This window comes from Camelus bactrianus, chromosome 26, assembly GCF_048773025.1.
Source record: "Camelus bactrianus isolate YW-2024 breed Bactrian camel chromosome 26, ASM4877302v1, whole genome shotgun sequence".
In the NCBI taxonomy this organism is placed as follows: Eukaryota; Metazoa; Chordata; class Mammalia; order Artiodactyla; family Camelidae; genus Camelus; species Camelus bactrianus.
Window position 1 is genome coordinate 11,145,208 of NC_133564.1, and position 13,031 is coordinate 11,158,238.

Consider the following 13,031-nt stretch of genomic DNA (forward strand, 5'->3'; position numbering starts at 1 on the left):
CTTATGTCCAAGACCCTTTCCTAAGGAACTATATTTTATGATTTAAAAGTTACTCTCATACTTTCCTCACCACATTCCCAAGAAGTCATCTATTTTGTCAGGCTCTGTTCAATTTCTTTTACTAAATATTCTCCATCCAAAAGTGTAAGATTAAACAAGGAAATCTCTGGAGGTAGAAATTCTAATAAAACTGTCTAACCTTCAAAAATGCAGAAAAACTAATAGAGTTTTGCTGGAAATTGATGAGCATGTCATGGGATTCCAGAATAGTAATACTCGTCTTGGAAGTCAGATGGCACTGGTAATGAGACGGCAGAAAAACATGACTAATTCCACGTGAAGAAAATTTTCCAAATAGGAACATAAAATTATCAAGAATATATGAAAGATAAGCAGTCTTTCAGGACATCACACTGCTTTTGTTCCCCTTCAGTAAGAACACGGGGCATAGCAACACCCAGTAGGAGCCTTTTAACCTAACTAGTTGGACTGCTAAACACCAGAATGAAATTCCAAGCAAAGCATGATTTTCCTTCCCCACAACTCAGTGTCAACAGGACGGACACCTGTTTTTTAAAACTGGCTTAATTAAAGGTATTTAAGAAGGTGGGCAAGATTTTCTATGGGCCAATGTGTAATAGTAATAATCATTCAGAATAAATTTTTATTAATGAGGATGACTTGTAAATAAATACTATCTGGCAAACTAGTAGCAGAGCCCTTTTCATTTTCTAAGGAGGAAAATGTATCACAAAGCCCGCTTACTGTTCCTACAAAATTTATGAGAAAGAATTCTTATTCGTCATGAGAATTATGGGTTTAACTGTACCTTTGAAATTATCTTTGCTCATTCTGTACGAATTAAACTGATTTTATATTTTCAACAGTACCTGGCACAGGTGTTTAATAAGTGGTTGTTGAATTGAAAAAAAAAAAAGTTCTTCAGCCCAACTATGGACAAGACACCACTTTCATTTACTTATTGTTGACATACATCCGAGGCTGGGTGATTGTACCCCTTTGGATGGGCGGGGGTGGTGGCATCACTTCTTCAAAGCCATTAGACAGATGCTCTTCCAGGTTCCTTTTCCATGTGTCTGATTGGTTTCCTAGAGTCAAAAGAATGTTTTCAAGGTCACTTCCCATGAATTTCTCTAAGTGGATTGCCACCATTAACTGTATTTGGTGGAAGATTTAAATAAGCAAAATTAAAATCCATTTGTGGTTATTAAATATTTACACAGCCATCAATGTTTCTAACCTATAAACTCATGCAGAGTGATTGGCAGTAGGCTGAGCATAGGTTAATCTAAGTGTGTGGTAAACAGAATGTCTAAAGCATGCATTATAGTAGTCAGAAATAAAAAACCTGGATGCCCCCGACCTCTGAAAGTCATCAGCAGAGCCTAAAAATACCCAGGGCTTATTTTGGTGCATCTGACACCGAATATGACTCAACTATTTTTAGATGTTGCTTCAGAAAGCAGCTGAGGCAACAGTGCCATGATTTTAACAGTGCTTAGATTTGGCAAATATAAATAATTCATAGTTTGGTTTCTGGAATTCTGGCTGAGGCATCCAAGCTGACCACTCAGTGTCTTCAGGACTCCCAGTTCTAATTTGAGGGGCCGGTGACCACTGAGAAATGGACATTCCTTTGGCCCATTATTCTGTAGATGCAAAATTGAGGTAAACAAAGAGAGGAATGTAAGTATTTAAAAAAAGAACAAAGGTTACAGCCTGTCTTACAATTAATTTTCACCACCTTATTTCATAACTAGAAGCTTTTCAGATGAACAGCCTGTGATTTCAGTGCCGTTTTGCGCAATCTTAGATGGTAAATTGGGTTAAGTTCCTGCAGTCTAGTTCTTGCCTCTCCCTTGCATGTTACTTCCAGTTGTTAGCTGACCTCCTTCATCACTCTGCTCTTACCAAAAACAACGGAAATAGAATCTCTTTGACAAATTTGGGGAAAAAAATGATTTAAAGCTTAGCCGAATGGCTCTCCTCCCTTAAATTACCAAAGTCAGATCCGCACCGTTCATGAATTACTGCTGTGCTTAAATTAAGACAATCCAAGCGTCTGGAACAGGCTTGAGAGAAGTAAAGGGATAAAAGCATGCCCCTCCCCAGCCCGGTCTGCCCTGTCCAGTGAATACCCTCATCGCCCACCAGCGTTTTTGAAAAGGAGAGGAAAAGACCATTAAAGTGAGAGGGGATCATAGAAGAGAGGGTTCAGAGACTAAAACAGGGAGGAGTTATTTGTAGCAGTCCATACGCTGTTAAACATGTAAAAGCAAGAATGCATTCAACTTGGAGTCCTGATCTGAAATAATGATAGCTGACAGGTTTTCTAAAACTCATGTGTGAGACTTGAAAATTTTCCAAAAAGCTAGCAGAAATGAAGACTACTCTAGCAACCTGGTTATCAGCAGGCGTCTTTGTTTTTTTTAACACGGTACTTTATTCTGTCTGTTACACAGGAAAAGCCTTGCCGTGCCTCATTATCATCATGTGACTTCTACCTTTAACTTGCAGGTCCCAACGCCAGTGGTCCTGCCCTTTCCTACCCCCAGCCAGGTCCCATTAGCCACAAGGGGAAGAGACGAGCGCTTGAACCAGCAGAGCCCCCTGCAGCCTCCTCCCAGCGCCTGTCTGCCCATCACCACCGTCTCCCACGTCCCAGCCAACTGCCAGGCTCCAGCCCCCGCCCTGCGGAACTGTCACTGCACACATCCCTGATGGAGGAAGCTCGAGGCAGGTGGAAGGGGAGGATGAAGGAGAGGAGACTCCCGAACCTGAAGGTGAAACTGTGGACACTTTTTTTCCCCACAGAAACACTGTAACTCACTCCTGTGAGATTCTGTCCTGCTGAGTACCATGCCGCGGACACGTGGTGAGTTAAAGGGGTGTTTTGAAGCACTGGCCTAATGTCTGAATGCTAAAGTGTGCTCCGAGGAACAGCTGTCCTACCAAGGCACTGGCGAAACGAAACTACATGATAGTGACGTGTGATCAAATGGAGTCTGGAAAATGCTTCACTCTGTACCTCTCTTCGTTAATATTTATAATGCATATTAGCATATTAAAGGTTCTGAGAAGTCATATATTTAAAAAAGGAATCTGTTGACATTGCTTCCCAAGACCTTACGTAAGCAAAGGCCTTTGTTCCCCCCAAGAAATCCGCCTTTACACTTTCGGAAACATGCTCTGTAGGTGCACAAATCGTTCCCATCAAGGGCCTGAGAGGAAATATTTTAGGCTTTGAGGAGGGATATCAGACCAAATATGGGACACTCGAACTTGAATTTCAGAGGAAAAAAATGAAGAATGTTTAGTAAAAGTGTATGTCCTCAACATGTCTTCAAAATGATTGGTTGGATTAGCCTGTATTTTCTTTCGCTCAGTCTGGAAACCTCCGCTGTGGGCCAGAAAGTCTCTGTGGCAGCTGCCAGGTCCTGCTGTCGTAGCTCAGACGCCACCGCGGACAAGGCACAGAAGGGACAGGCAGGGCTGCGTCCCGACACACTGTGCTTATCAACATAGGAATTTGAAGTTCCTTTAATTTTCATGTGTCAGGAAATACCATTTTCCTTTTGATGTGGGCTTTCAACAATTTGAAAATGTAAAAAACCATTCTTAACTTGCAGGCTATACAAAAACAGGCAGAGACTGACTTTGGCCCTTGTTTTGGCTACAGTTTGCTGTGGTATAAATGCTTTCTGAATTACCAGGATTTAAACACATGGCTTCCTGCAGCGCAAGTGGCTGGGAAGTCTGGGTGTTCTGCCTTAGGACTGACTCCTCATGCAGCTGCGTGAGCTCTGGCAGAGGATCTCCCCTGTTTCAGACTCACCTTTTTATGGAGAAATTGGAAGTGAATTGGCTCCTGTGGTGGCAGACAGGGACAGCCTGGACTGGGACCCTCTCCTGTTGTGACTGGTTTTTAGCCGACAATGCGTCCCCACCACCTATGAAAAAGCACACACATCAGCCTGCTACACCATTTTAGACTGGATGCCTGGACCAACATTTTAGCTAGTTTTGAAAATTTAAATGAAGAAAGTAAAACAAACAAACAAAAAATCAATTTTAACAAGTAAAAATCTTTTTAAAAAACTTACTGGAAACAGGAGCAACTCTTTCCTTTGAAATTGCTGATTTATATTTGCACCCAGTAGCTCGGGCAGGAAGGTGATTGAGAGTACGTTCTCCCACTGTTGGTTTGACCTCAAACCATTCTATAAAATATAAATACAAAAACTGCTTCTTAAAAATTCCCTGTGGCCAGTGGCGGGAAGGTATGAGTGCACATTTTGCGTGCACAAGGTTCTGGGTTCAGTCCCCAGTACCTCCATTAAAATAAATAAACTCAACCCTCTCCCCGAAAATAAATAAATAAAAATAATTTTAAAAAATCACTATGGCCATTGTCAAAATAAGACAAACCAACTTTAAATGAAGCAAATTGTTAAACGTCAATTGTATCATATTCCTAAGAGCAGTGTGAAGACATAGGTTAAGAACCCTCTCCACCATGGTTCACGTCTCTGATGCATGAAATAGTTGCTTTTAAAAAGTTACTTTAAAGACAGTATCTTAATGTTTCTATTAGTTTTTTGATATGCTTTTATTCACTAATAGTTTGTGTACCAAAAAATGAACAGATCATATGTTTACAGTTTGATGAATGTTCAAAGTGAACACATACCTGGGTTACCATCACCCAGATCCAGAAATCCTATAGCACTAGCTCCCCAAAATGCCCTCCTGTCTCTACCTACAGCACCCTAAAAAAATTGCCTTGACTTCTACTGTCGTAGGTTAGTTTTACATGTTTTTATATTTCATTTAAACAAAATCACACAGTATCTATTTCATTTTGCAGGCATTATTTATACTATAAATATGGTGACAAAATTATTTCCATGTTTCCCTTTATTCCTTTTAACTAATTCTATCGGCCGTAGCATGGGGCATCAGATTGACTGTGCTTCTCAAGGTCACGATTACTCCTCTGCAGCTCACGCTCACTGAGGCTTGGGGATGTGTCTCGGGTAATTTCTCCTCCTCAGCCAAGCCCTGCTTATGCTCAAAACCACTCTGGTCAGTAACATTCCCAGAACTGCAATTATCACAATTAATTACTTTGGCTGCTTAAGATCCGCAGTCTCAAAAATCAACACTGGGGATAACAGAATTCTACTCAAGAATCTGAAGCATTGAGGTATCCATGACTAAGGAGGAATTGTGTCCGAAGAAGATGACACAGATACGGGTCAGCTTTGCACCAAGACGGACTTTCAAATTGAAGCTTAAATGAAATGACTGTGTTTTGTTCCAGGAATTCCAACAAGAACCAATGAGTAGAAGTAATAGGGAGATAGTTAAAATGTAAGCAAACATTAGGTATAACAAATAATGATGCCTAACTTCTGAGTTTAAAAAGTAACATGACAGAACTAAAATGCTGGAAAACAAAAGAACTTAAGGTGGGAAGGGGCTGGCGGGGAGTGGTCAGTGGCCTAGTATTCAAAGGTCCCTACAGTTTGAGAAAGAGAGTAAAGACATTAATTTTAGACTAAGATAAATATCCATGTTAAAATTTCTAGGGTCTCACTAAAAAGAGCGGAAATGTATAGTTTTCCAAATTAGTAGAGAGGAAAAAGTCTTTGGGAAAAAATTCAGTCCAAAAGAAGGAAAATATCGAGGCTCTTCCTTCATCGGGGCTCAAGAACAGCCTTGTTAAGCTTGGAAGAATTCAGTTGACTGTGTCCAATGAAAACTTACTTGGATTCAGTCTTCTGCTCAATTGTCTTTGCAGCATTTGTAACAGGAAGAGGAAGTCCACTTTAAGTTCATTGCTGAGCTTGTTGGGATTGCTTATTAATTCTGATAACCTAATGTTATCTTTAATAGACTTTGAAGCTGTCGATCTAGGAACCAGGGGCAACTGCCTCTGGTAACTGTAGTCTGTGAAATTCACGAGGTCATCCTGGATACTTTGAATTCTGGGGAAAAAAAATTTAGAAAGCCACATTTTAGTAACAAGATTTGTATTATAAAAGTTTCATATTAAACCGTATTACTAGGAAATTCCAAATAACTCACTCTCGATGTGTTAACAAGGAGTACACCTCTTGTACCAGTATTTCAGGCACTCCGGCTTTACAGTGAATTGTTCCGTGGATTAGTTCTTTAGGTAGCTTAAGTTTTTTTCTTGCCAGGAACTTTAATAGTAGAAAGAAAATACTTTCACCATAAGAAGTTCTATAAAAATCTCCAATGACTGTAAATTCACTGTCATCCCCCTTTTATCCTCAACTAATATTTTAAGGTCTAGAGTGTTAATTATTAAAACATATTTTTACTCAGCAGGAAAATCAACCATTGTATCCATCCCACTCCAGCCTGAAATAAGTATGCTGTTCCGTGGGTGACACATGACAGAAGCTTTCATAACCTTCTTTTCAATGCAGGGAAACAGGCTGCAGACCTAGCGCTGCCCCGGCAGACACATACAGAGAAACCCAGCACCTCGAGGATACGTCTTTTCAAGCACAGACTTCTCCACAGTTAACAATTAGTGATGGCTAATTTACCTTTTCCAGCTGTGCCCAGTTATCCAACTTGACTTTTAAAGAAGTTCCATTTTTAAAGGATGACAATTTAAGGTCCTGGGGGTAATGGATAGTGAATATTTCTGCTATCAGGAAGCCATTTGAAAAATCTCTGATCCGTAGCAATAAGAAAATGAAATAAAATAGTTACGTATACAGTTTGTATTACTTTATAGTTAATTCACACCAATATAATATTCTATACTGACAGCCAGTAACTTGTAAATGTAGGGTTTTTTTGAATCATTGCTCAGAGGAGGACTGCTGTAGAATAGCATTTGGATAAGTTTAGACACACACCAAAGGTCACGGTGTTCTTTTCATGAACCCAAACTATTAATTTGTATTGAATCTGCATTCTAACAAGACCCACAGGTGATGTCTATGCGCTGTAATTTTCACACGTGTTTCTCTTAGGGAATACAGAATACAGAAATCAGTGAGCCAGCGTCCTTGCCTGCAAAAGAAGTCATTTTATTTTTAGGAAATTTTAATCTGCATTCCAGAGCAACGTTAACTGCTGTGATGTTCAGTGTGGCTGCAGTTAAGCGACTTCAATCCCTGATAACCCTCAGACCAGATGCCATCTCTAACAAAAGGTAAACGCATCCCCGCTGATACTAACGTCCAAGGGCCCTGAAAAAGAGCCTGGGCTATTTTATTTATTTATTCATTTTGTAGTCACCAAAGCACTGTATATTAGCTTAGGTCTAAAACGTAATGATTGATTGATTGATTGATTGAATGAATGAAATGCTTCATCCTGATTTTTCTGTTCAGCTCCCTAAGAAAGTAAGAGGGCAAGGAGTGTGTGCGTGTGTGTGCGCGTGCGCGCCGAGAGGGCGGGGCAGGCGGTCCCAGGCGAGAGCCCCTGCGGGCGGCGCGGCGGGCGGACCCGGGGCTGCTCTGCCCTGGCCCGGGCGCCCGCCCGGTGGCCAGGGTGCGACGTGCCCCAGCACCTGCTGATGTTCCTGGGGAAGAAGCTGAGATCCAGGCCCTGGAGCCAGCGCAGCACCGACGGAGACAGGCGGGAGCTCCTCGGGGGATGCGGGTAGACCAGACACTTCCTAGGCCTCCCTCCGGTGGGAGCTGCTGGACGTGGCGAAAGCGACGGTGACTTGGGTTCGGCCGCTGCCGGCAGTGTCGAAAGGCGTCCTCCCCGGCCGGCGGCAGCCATGGCGCTTTCTGGGTTGCTATAGCAGCAGCCGGGGCGGGGCGGGGCCTCAGCGCGGGGGCGGGGCCACGGGGCGGGCGCCTCGGCCTCGTGGGTCCCCCAGTTTGGGGACGCGACGCTCTGGGTTGGGGACACGTATCCCTGGCTCCACTGGGCGAGGATGCAGTCCGGGAGCTTGGACCTTGGGCAGAACTTTGAATCTCAGTTTTTATTGGCCTGAAGGGAAACCTAGCCCGCCCTCCCTTAGAAGCTGACATTTTGAATATTGTGGTTTCTGCCCTGCCTAAGGCCTGTTTTAAGTCAAGCATTTTGAGAAGGGTATGAGGACCTTTCAGAGGACAAAGACGGTTTTTGTTTGGAAATGGAAACTGTAGGGCTTTTGTTCTAACGTTATTAACGAAAAAATGTTCAAAATTAAGTGCTAATGTCTACAAAATTTAACATAACTATTTCCTTGATTACCGCATTGTGTTCATAGAAATTAAATATTTGAAAAGAATTTGGAAGTAAACTAGATTTTCACGTTTCACAGTGAAATGTGATTCAGTATGCATGATTCGTTCATTTGACAAATATTTACTGAGTCCCTAGTGAATGGCAGGCCCTGATCTAGCCACTTGGGATTTATCAGTGAAAAATGCAGAGGGAAAAAAAGGATTGCAGAGCAGGCATAGACAATAATAAACATTTACATAGCAGAACTATTAAAATCCTTTAAAAAAATTTTACAGCAAAAACAAATCAATGTATTTGTTTTTGAATACATAGTGGTATTTGAATACATAGTATTTTCCAAGATTAAATATGGAATAGATATTGAGAGTGGAGCTATATATTTTGTCGAATTATTCACATACATGTTTATTAAAGTAAACCAATGTGAGTTTGTATATGGTTAAAAAGAAAAACGAAAGCGAAGCTATACAGGTGCTTTTCCTTCACCCCGTGTAGTTTTTCACGAGTGAGTCATTCCTTCAGTGAACTTTTTCTGAGGAACTTTGCTGTGCACTAGATCTTCACTATTCAGTATGGGAGCCACTGGCCCCATGTGGATTCAGCTTTAAATTTAAATACATTTAAATAAAGTGAGTAACAGTGGCTGCATTTCAACAGCTCAGTAGCCCCGAGGGGCCAGTGGTCCCCACACTGCGCAGCCCAGACACTGCACTGTGATTGCGGGCGGTTCTGTTCAACAGCTGTGCTCTGGATTATTTATAGAGGGAGCAGAGATATAAATATCTGACAAAGATCATGTACCCTGAGAAGCTTTGCCATGGCGAGAATATATTAGTACCAAGGAGGAAGCAAGTAACTTGGCCCAAGGGAGGGTAGGTGTCTTCTGAAAGGAGCTGACTTCGGATGTGGACCTTAGAAGGCGGCGTTTGAGTTGGTTCTGACACAGGCTTTGGAGCATCGGCTGTACTTTTTATTACTTATTTGACCATTTTTATTTGTAAAAGATGGGATTAAGTAGGATATACCTCCCAGGGTTGTGCTGAGGATTAAATTAAGTTAAATGAGGGAAGAGCCTGAAACAGTGTGTACACACTGTAAAGGCTCCCTAAGTATCAGTGGCGTTTCCAAGATGATCAAGGAACTTGTGGATGAAGAGGGGAGGGGACTGTGAGCAGAAGCAGGCAATGCGATCTATGCTATGAGAATTTTTTAATGGGTTTTAGGAAATAACAAATAACCCATTAGAGTTATAGAAAGTGTAGGCTTTAGTGGGTGAGCTGACCCAAGATTTAGGGGCCATGGCTGGAGAGGTCACTTCGGGCTATAGATTGGAACTTGACTGAGAACAGTGTTGCTACGGGGTTAGTATTTTTCCTATAATAAATGTGCCAACTGTTAAGCAAATAGATCTGTTTCTAATACAGTCTTCCATGTTCTGCCCTGTGAAAGTGTAACTCAGCAACGTGGTTTCTCCTTTGCTGAGTTTTATGAAATTCTGCCAGTATTGGGGGACAGAGAGAGACCAGGAGGCCCGGGGAAGGGAGAGGGCTGTTCAAAGGAATGTCACGATGGCAGCGAAGCTTCTCCGGTCAGTGGCAGGGGGTCCAGTATCCAGGGTTTTGTTGTTGTTGTTGTTTGTTTGTTTGTTGCATTCCTGGAGCCAGTGTCGTCGTACCCCACAGAGGTTTCAGTACCACTGGGACATGGTGGCGCTCAGAACTCCACGTCCCAGATTTTACTCTAGGACCCCTCCTCTGAACTGGTGAAGAATCAGCACCTGCTGTGTTGGCCCCCCCTTCAAACATCAGCCTGGAGGGCTTCCCTCCGGGCTCGGCTCTTAGAACCCCCACTGCTTCCCTTCGCTCCCCAGCTAGGAAAGCCTCCTGAGTCTCTCTGTTAATTTGATGGTCTCAGCTTTTTAGTTCCTCAGCATCCGTCTAACCATTTCCAGATATTTAATTCTTGTTGAATTCATGGACTTGTTACTGGGAAAAGGGAAATAAGAATTACCTCTGTTCTTAGTCACCCGAAAAAAAAAAAGAATTTTTAACGAGAGACAGAATGTGTGATATAAACAAGCCTTTATTAGTAAAGTAAAAAGGTAGTAGAATATAGTGTGCTCCCAAGAGCTGGGAGCCGGCCAGTCCCAGAGAGGAAAAATGACACGCTCCCTTGTTCTCCCTATTTTTATATCTTGGCTTAGGGGCGTTTTCATGATCGATTGATTGGTTTGCGTCTCAGGTTCTTTGAGTCTCAGGCTGATTGACAGCTCAGGTCCCTTGCCTTGTGCTCAGGCTGGTTGGCAGCTCAGGTTCTTGTGTTCTGGGTTACTCCTTTCCCCTTCCTCTCCCCCCGCCCAGCGGTCATTTCTATCTAACTGCCTGACAGACTTCTGTTTTCCTGCTGAATGACCCATTGCTTCATACGTGGGAGTGAGGTCTCCCTCCACTGCCAGCTCATCTATTTCTTGCCAAGGCAGCTGAGCGACTGGCTACTTCTGTTCATCAGATCCACAGCATCACGATCAGAGTGGACCAGCCGGATGTCGTGTGGGATGTTAAGACACTCAAAAACTTCTGCTGATCTTGTGGCAAAGAGCCAGAAAATTGATTTGACCTGACAAGATGATGAATGTGCACTGTTCGTCCTGCTAGATAAAAGCAAGCTGCTTTTGGTGATTCTTGCATATTATCACAGAGGGAGAAAGCACTTTGCAGATCGATAGCAGCATAACAGTTGCCAGGGATTGCTGCGGAGACTGGTTCCGGCCAAGATACCTCGAATGGAAAAGCAGCTATAACCAAAGGTACCTCCTGACTGAGTTTACAATAATCCACTGTTATCCTCTAAGACACATCCAACTTCTGCAAAAGGCAAACAGCCATCCAAGCCAGTAACTGTTGTTGATCTATCACGTAAGTGTCGGAAGAAGATTCCGAGCGCTTTACCTGATATGGGTATTTTGTTGATCGAGAAAGTTCTCAAAGAGGAAGAATGAAAGTGCTTAGAAGCTGGCTTTGAGGAACTATATTGCAGTTTCTAAAGCATAAATGTGTGAATACAGTCGGCCCTCTGGATCTGAGGGTTCTACATCGGTGGATTTAACTTATCTCAGATGGACAATGTTAACGAAAAAAACTCCAGAAAGGTCCAAAAGGCAAAAGTTGCATTTGCCTCCCACTGGCAACTGTTTACATAACATTTACATTGTATTAGGTAATATAAGGAATCTAGAGATGATTTGAAATGTACAGTAGGGTATGCATGGGTGATAAGCAAGTACCAGGCCTTTCTTTAAAAGGGACTTGAGCATGCCTGGGGTTCTGGCATCCTTGGGGATCCTGGAACCAGCCCCCCACAGATACTGAGGGGCCACTGTAGGTGGTTTTCTATTGTCACTGATCCCTGGGAACTTACACTCCTTTTCAGTGCATGAGCTCACGTGTTTGCAGTTCCATACTGTGGCCCGGAGCTTCACTCCTCGGCCCCACACCTTAGCCACCTCTCTTCCACTTCGGAGTCTGGGGAATGCAGAGTGAGCGCCTCCTGTGTTCTGCTCCACCAGAGGCATCTGTGCTGTTCTAGGGGCGACCTGCCTGTGTCTGCTTCTGCCCATGGAGGGGGTGGGGCATCTTCCTGATCCTGGAGTTCAGACACCAGGCTCACCCACTGGGCCCTGAGTGTGGTCGTGCAGGGTCCTTTACTGGGGCAGGGGGCTGTGCATACCAGGAGCAGGGGCTGTGTGGTCAGTTCGTGCACAGGTACCTGATTGGCTACAGGATCTGACAGGAGCAACTCTGAATTAATAGGGTTTACAGCTCTGTTAAGGGCAGGATGTGAGGCCTGTCTGCCTAGGGTGTGGTGAGCGGGGCCATCTCCTGGGCCCTTTAGATTTGTTGGGGTAAACGCGCATCCTGAGAAGGTGTTTCGTATCTTGCAGGAATGCAGGTTTGCAAAGGGTCCCTCAGGGGGAGCAGGGGTTGAGGTGTCAGTGGCTCCAGGCACAGAGAGCCCCAGGGTGGGAGTTTTGGGGCTCCAGAACGAGCCAGCTGGCTCCACTACGTCCCTATTGAGGTGACATTTGAACAGACACCTTAAGTTCTCTCTTCAGTTCCTTTAAGTCCCAGAATGGGGCAAAGGATTTTCCCGAGGAAGTTCCGTGTGACTTACCCAAAGAGGAACAGCCCGCGCCCCAAGATGGCTGTTACTTACTGGTATAATTACAGCGTCAAAGCAGAATTGAACAGGTACATGATTTGCAGCGCACAGCGCAAGGTAAAAACATGGGGGCCGTTGTTTAAAAATGAAGCATTTCAAGATGATCGTTAAACCAAGCGTGGGGCCAAGTGTGGAGCCGCGAACTGAGTCCCGCAGGATGCCACTTAAACTGGCACATGCAGCTGTTGGATCAGGTCACTGTTCCCCTCGTGTGCAGCACAAGAAGAAAGTTCCCGGGGTTCTTTTTAATACTCTCATTTGTTTTTCCTAAGGAGAATGTAACAAAGTAAAAATTACTGCCTTCCATTCCCCCAGACTGAGACTGTTTGGCTGAGAATTAAATTGAGTCCTTCCTCTGGAAGAGGAACTTCCTGCCTAAGGCGACATGTCTTTGTGTGCACAATAGGTGTGGCTCTGCACAGTAATTTGAACCCTACCGGCGTACGGTGCTGCCTTGGCTTTGAGAGGGAAGCCTCAAGAATTATGAGACCCTTAGGGAAATACTTCTTCTCCTCTTGTTTGAATTGCGCTGTCCCTGAGAATTAATATTTGCCCTCGGGAAG

At 43.6% G+C, this 13,031-nt stretch overlaps 2 protein-coding genes across 5 annotated transcripts in view; one reads left to right on the forward strand and one right to left on the reverse strand.

The window, feature by feature from the left end:
* Positions 1-3,105, forward strand: part of WDR17 (WD repeat domain 17) — a 73,864-nt gene extending 70,759 nt beyond the window's left edge. For all 4 annotated transcript variants that reach the window (XR_012502383.1, XR_012502384.1, XM_074353380.1 and 1 more), the window contains one exon: positions 2,539-3,105. The gene's annotated coding sequence lies outside the window, so the exon portion shown is untranslated. The remainder of the gene's footprint in view (positions 1-2,538) is intronic.
* On the reverse strand, positions 627-8,105 carry SPATA4 (spermatogenesis associated 4). The gene is made up of 7 exons (XM_074353383.1): positions 7,580-8,105; positions 6,603-6,732; positions 6,112-6,230; positions 5,791-6,011; positions 4,125-4,241; positions 3,857-3,971; positions 627-1,109 (listed from the first exon to the last, which is right to left on the reverse strand). Exons 1-7 carry the CDS (start codon positions 7,795-7,797, stop codon positions 1,061-1,063), a joined length of 969 nt encoding a protein of 322 aa, XP_074209484.1. The 5' UTR covers positions 7,798-8,105; the 3' UTR covers positions 627-1,060.
* Positions 8,106-13,031: the final 4,926 nt, after the last annotated feature.

What these genes read in the sequence shown, in the direction of transcription:
- SPATA4 (XM_074353383.1), bottom strand. Translation starts at nt 7,797, where the DNA reads ATGGCTGCCGCCGGCCGGGGAGGACGCCTTTCGACACTGCCGGCAGCG. An exon ending in GAGCAGAAGACTGAATCCAA is followed by an intron (nt 4,242 to 5,790) that starts GTAAGTTTTCAT and finishes TATATTTTATAG; the next exon opens with AATGGTTTGAGGTCAAACCA. An exon ending in AAGAGTTGCTCCTGTTTCCA is followed by an intron (nt 3,972 to 4,124) that starts GTAAGTTTTTTA and finishes GCTTTTTCATAG; the next exon opens with GTGGTGGGGACGCATTGTCG.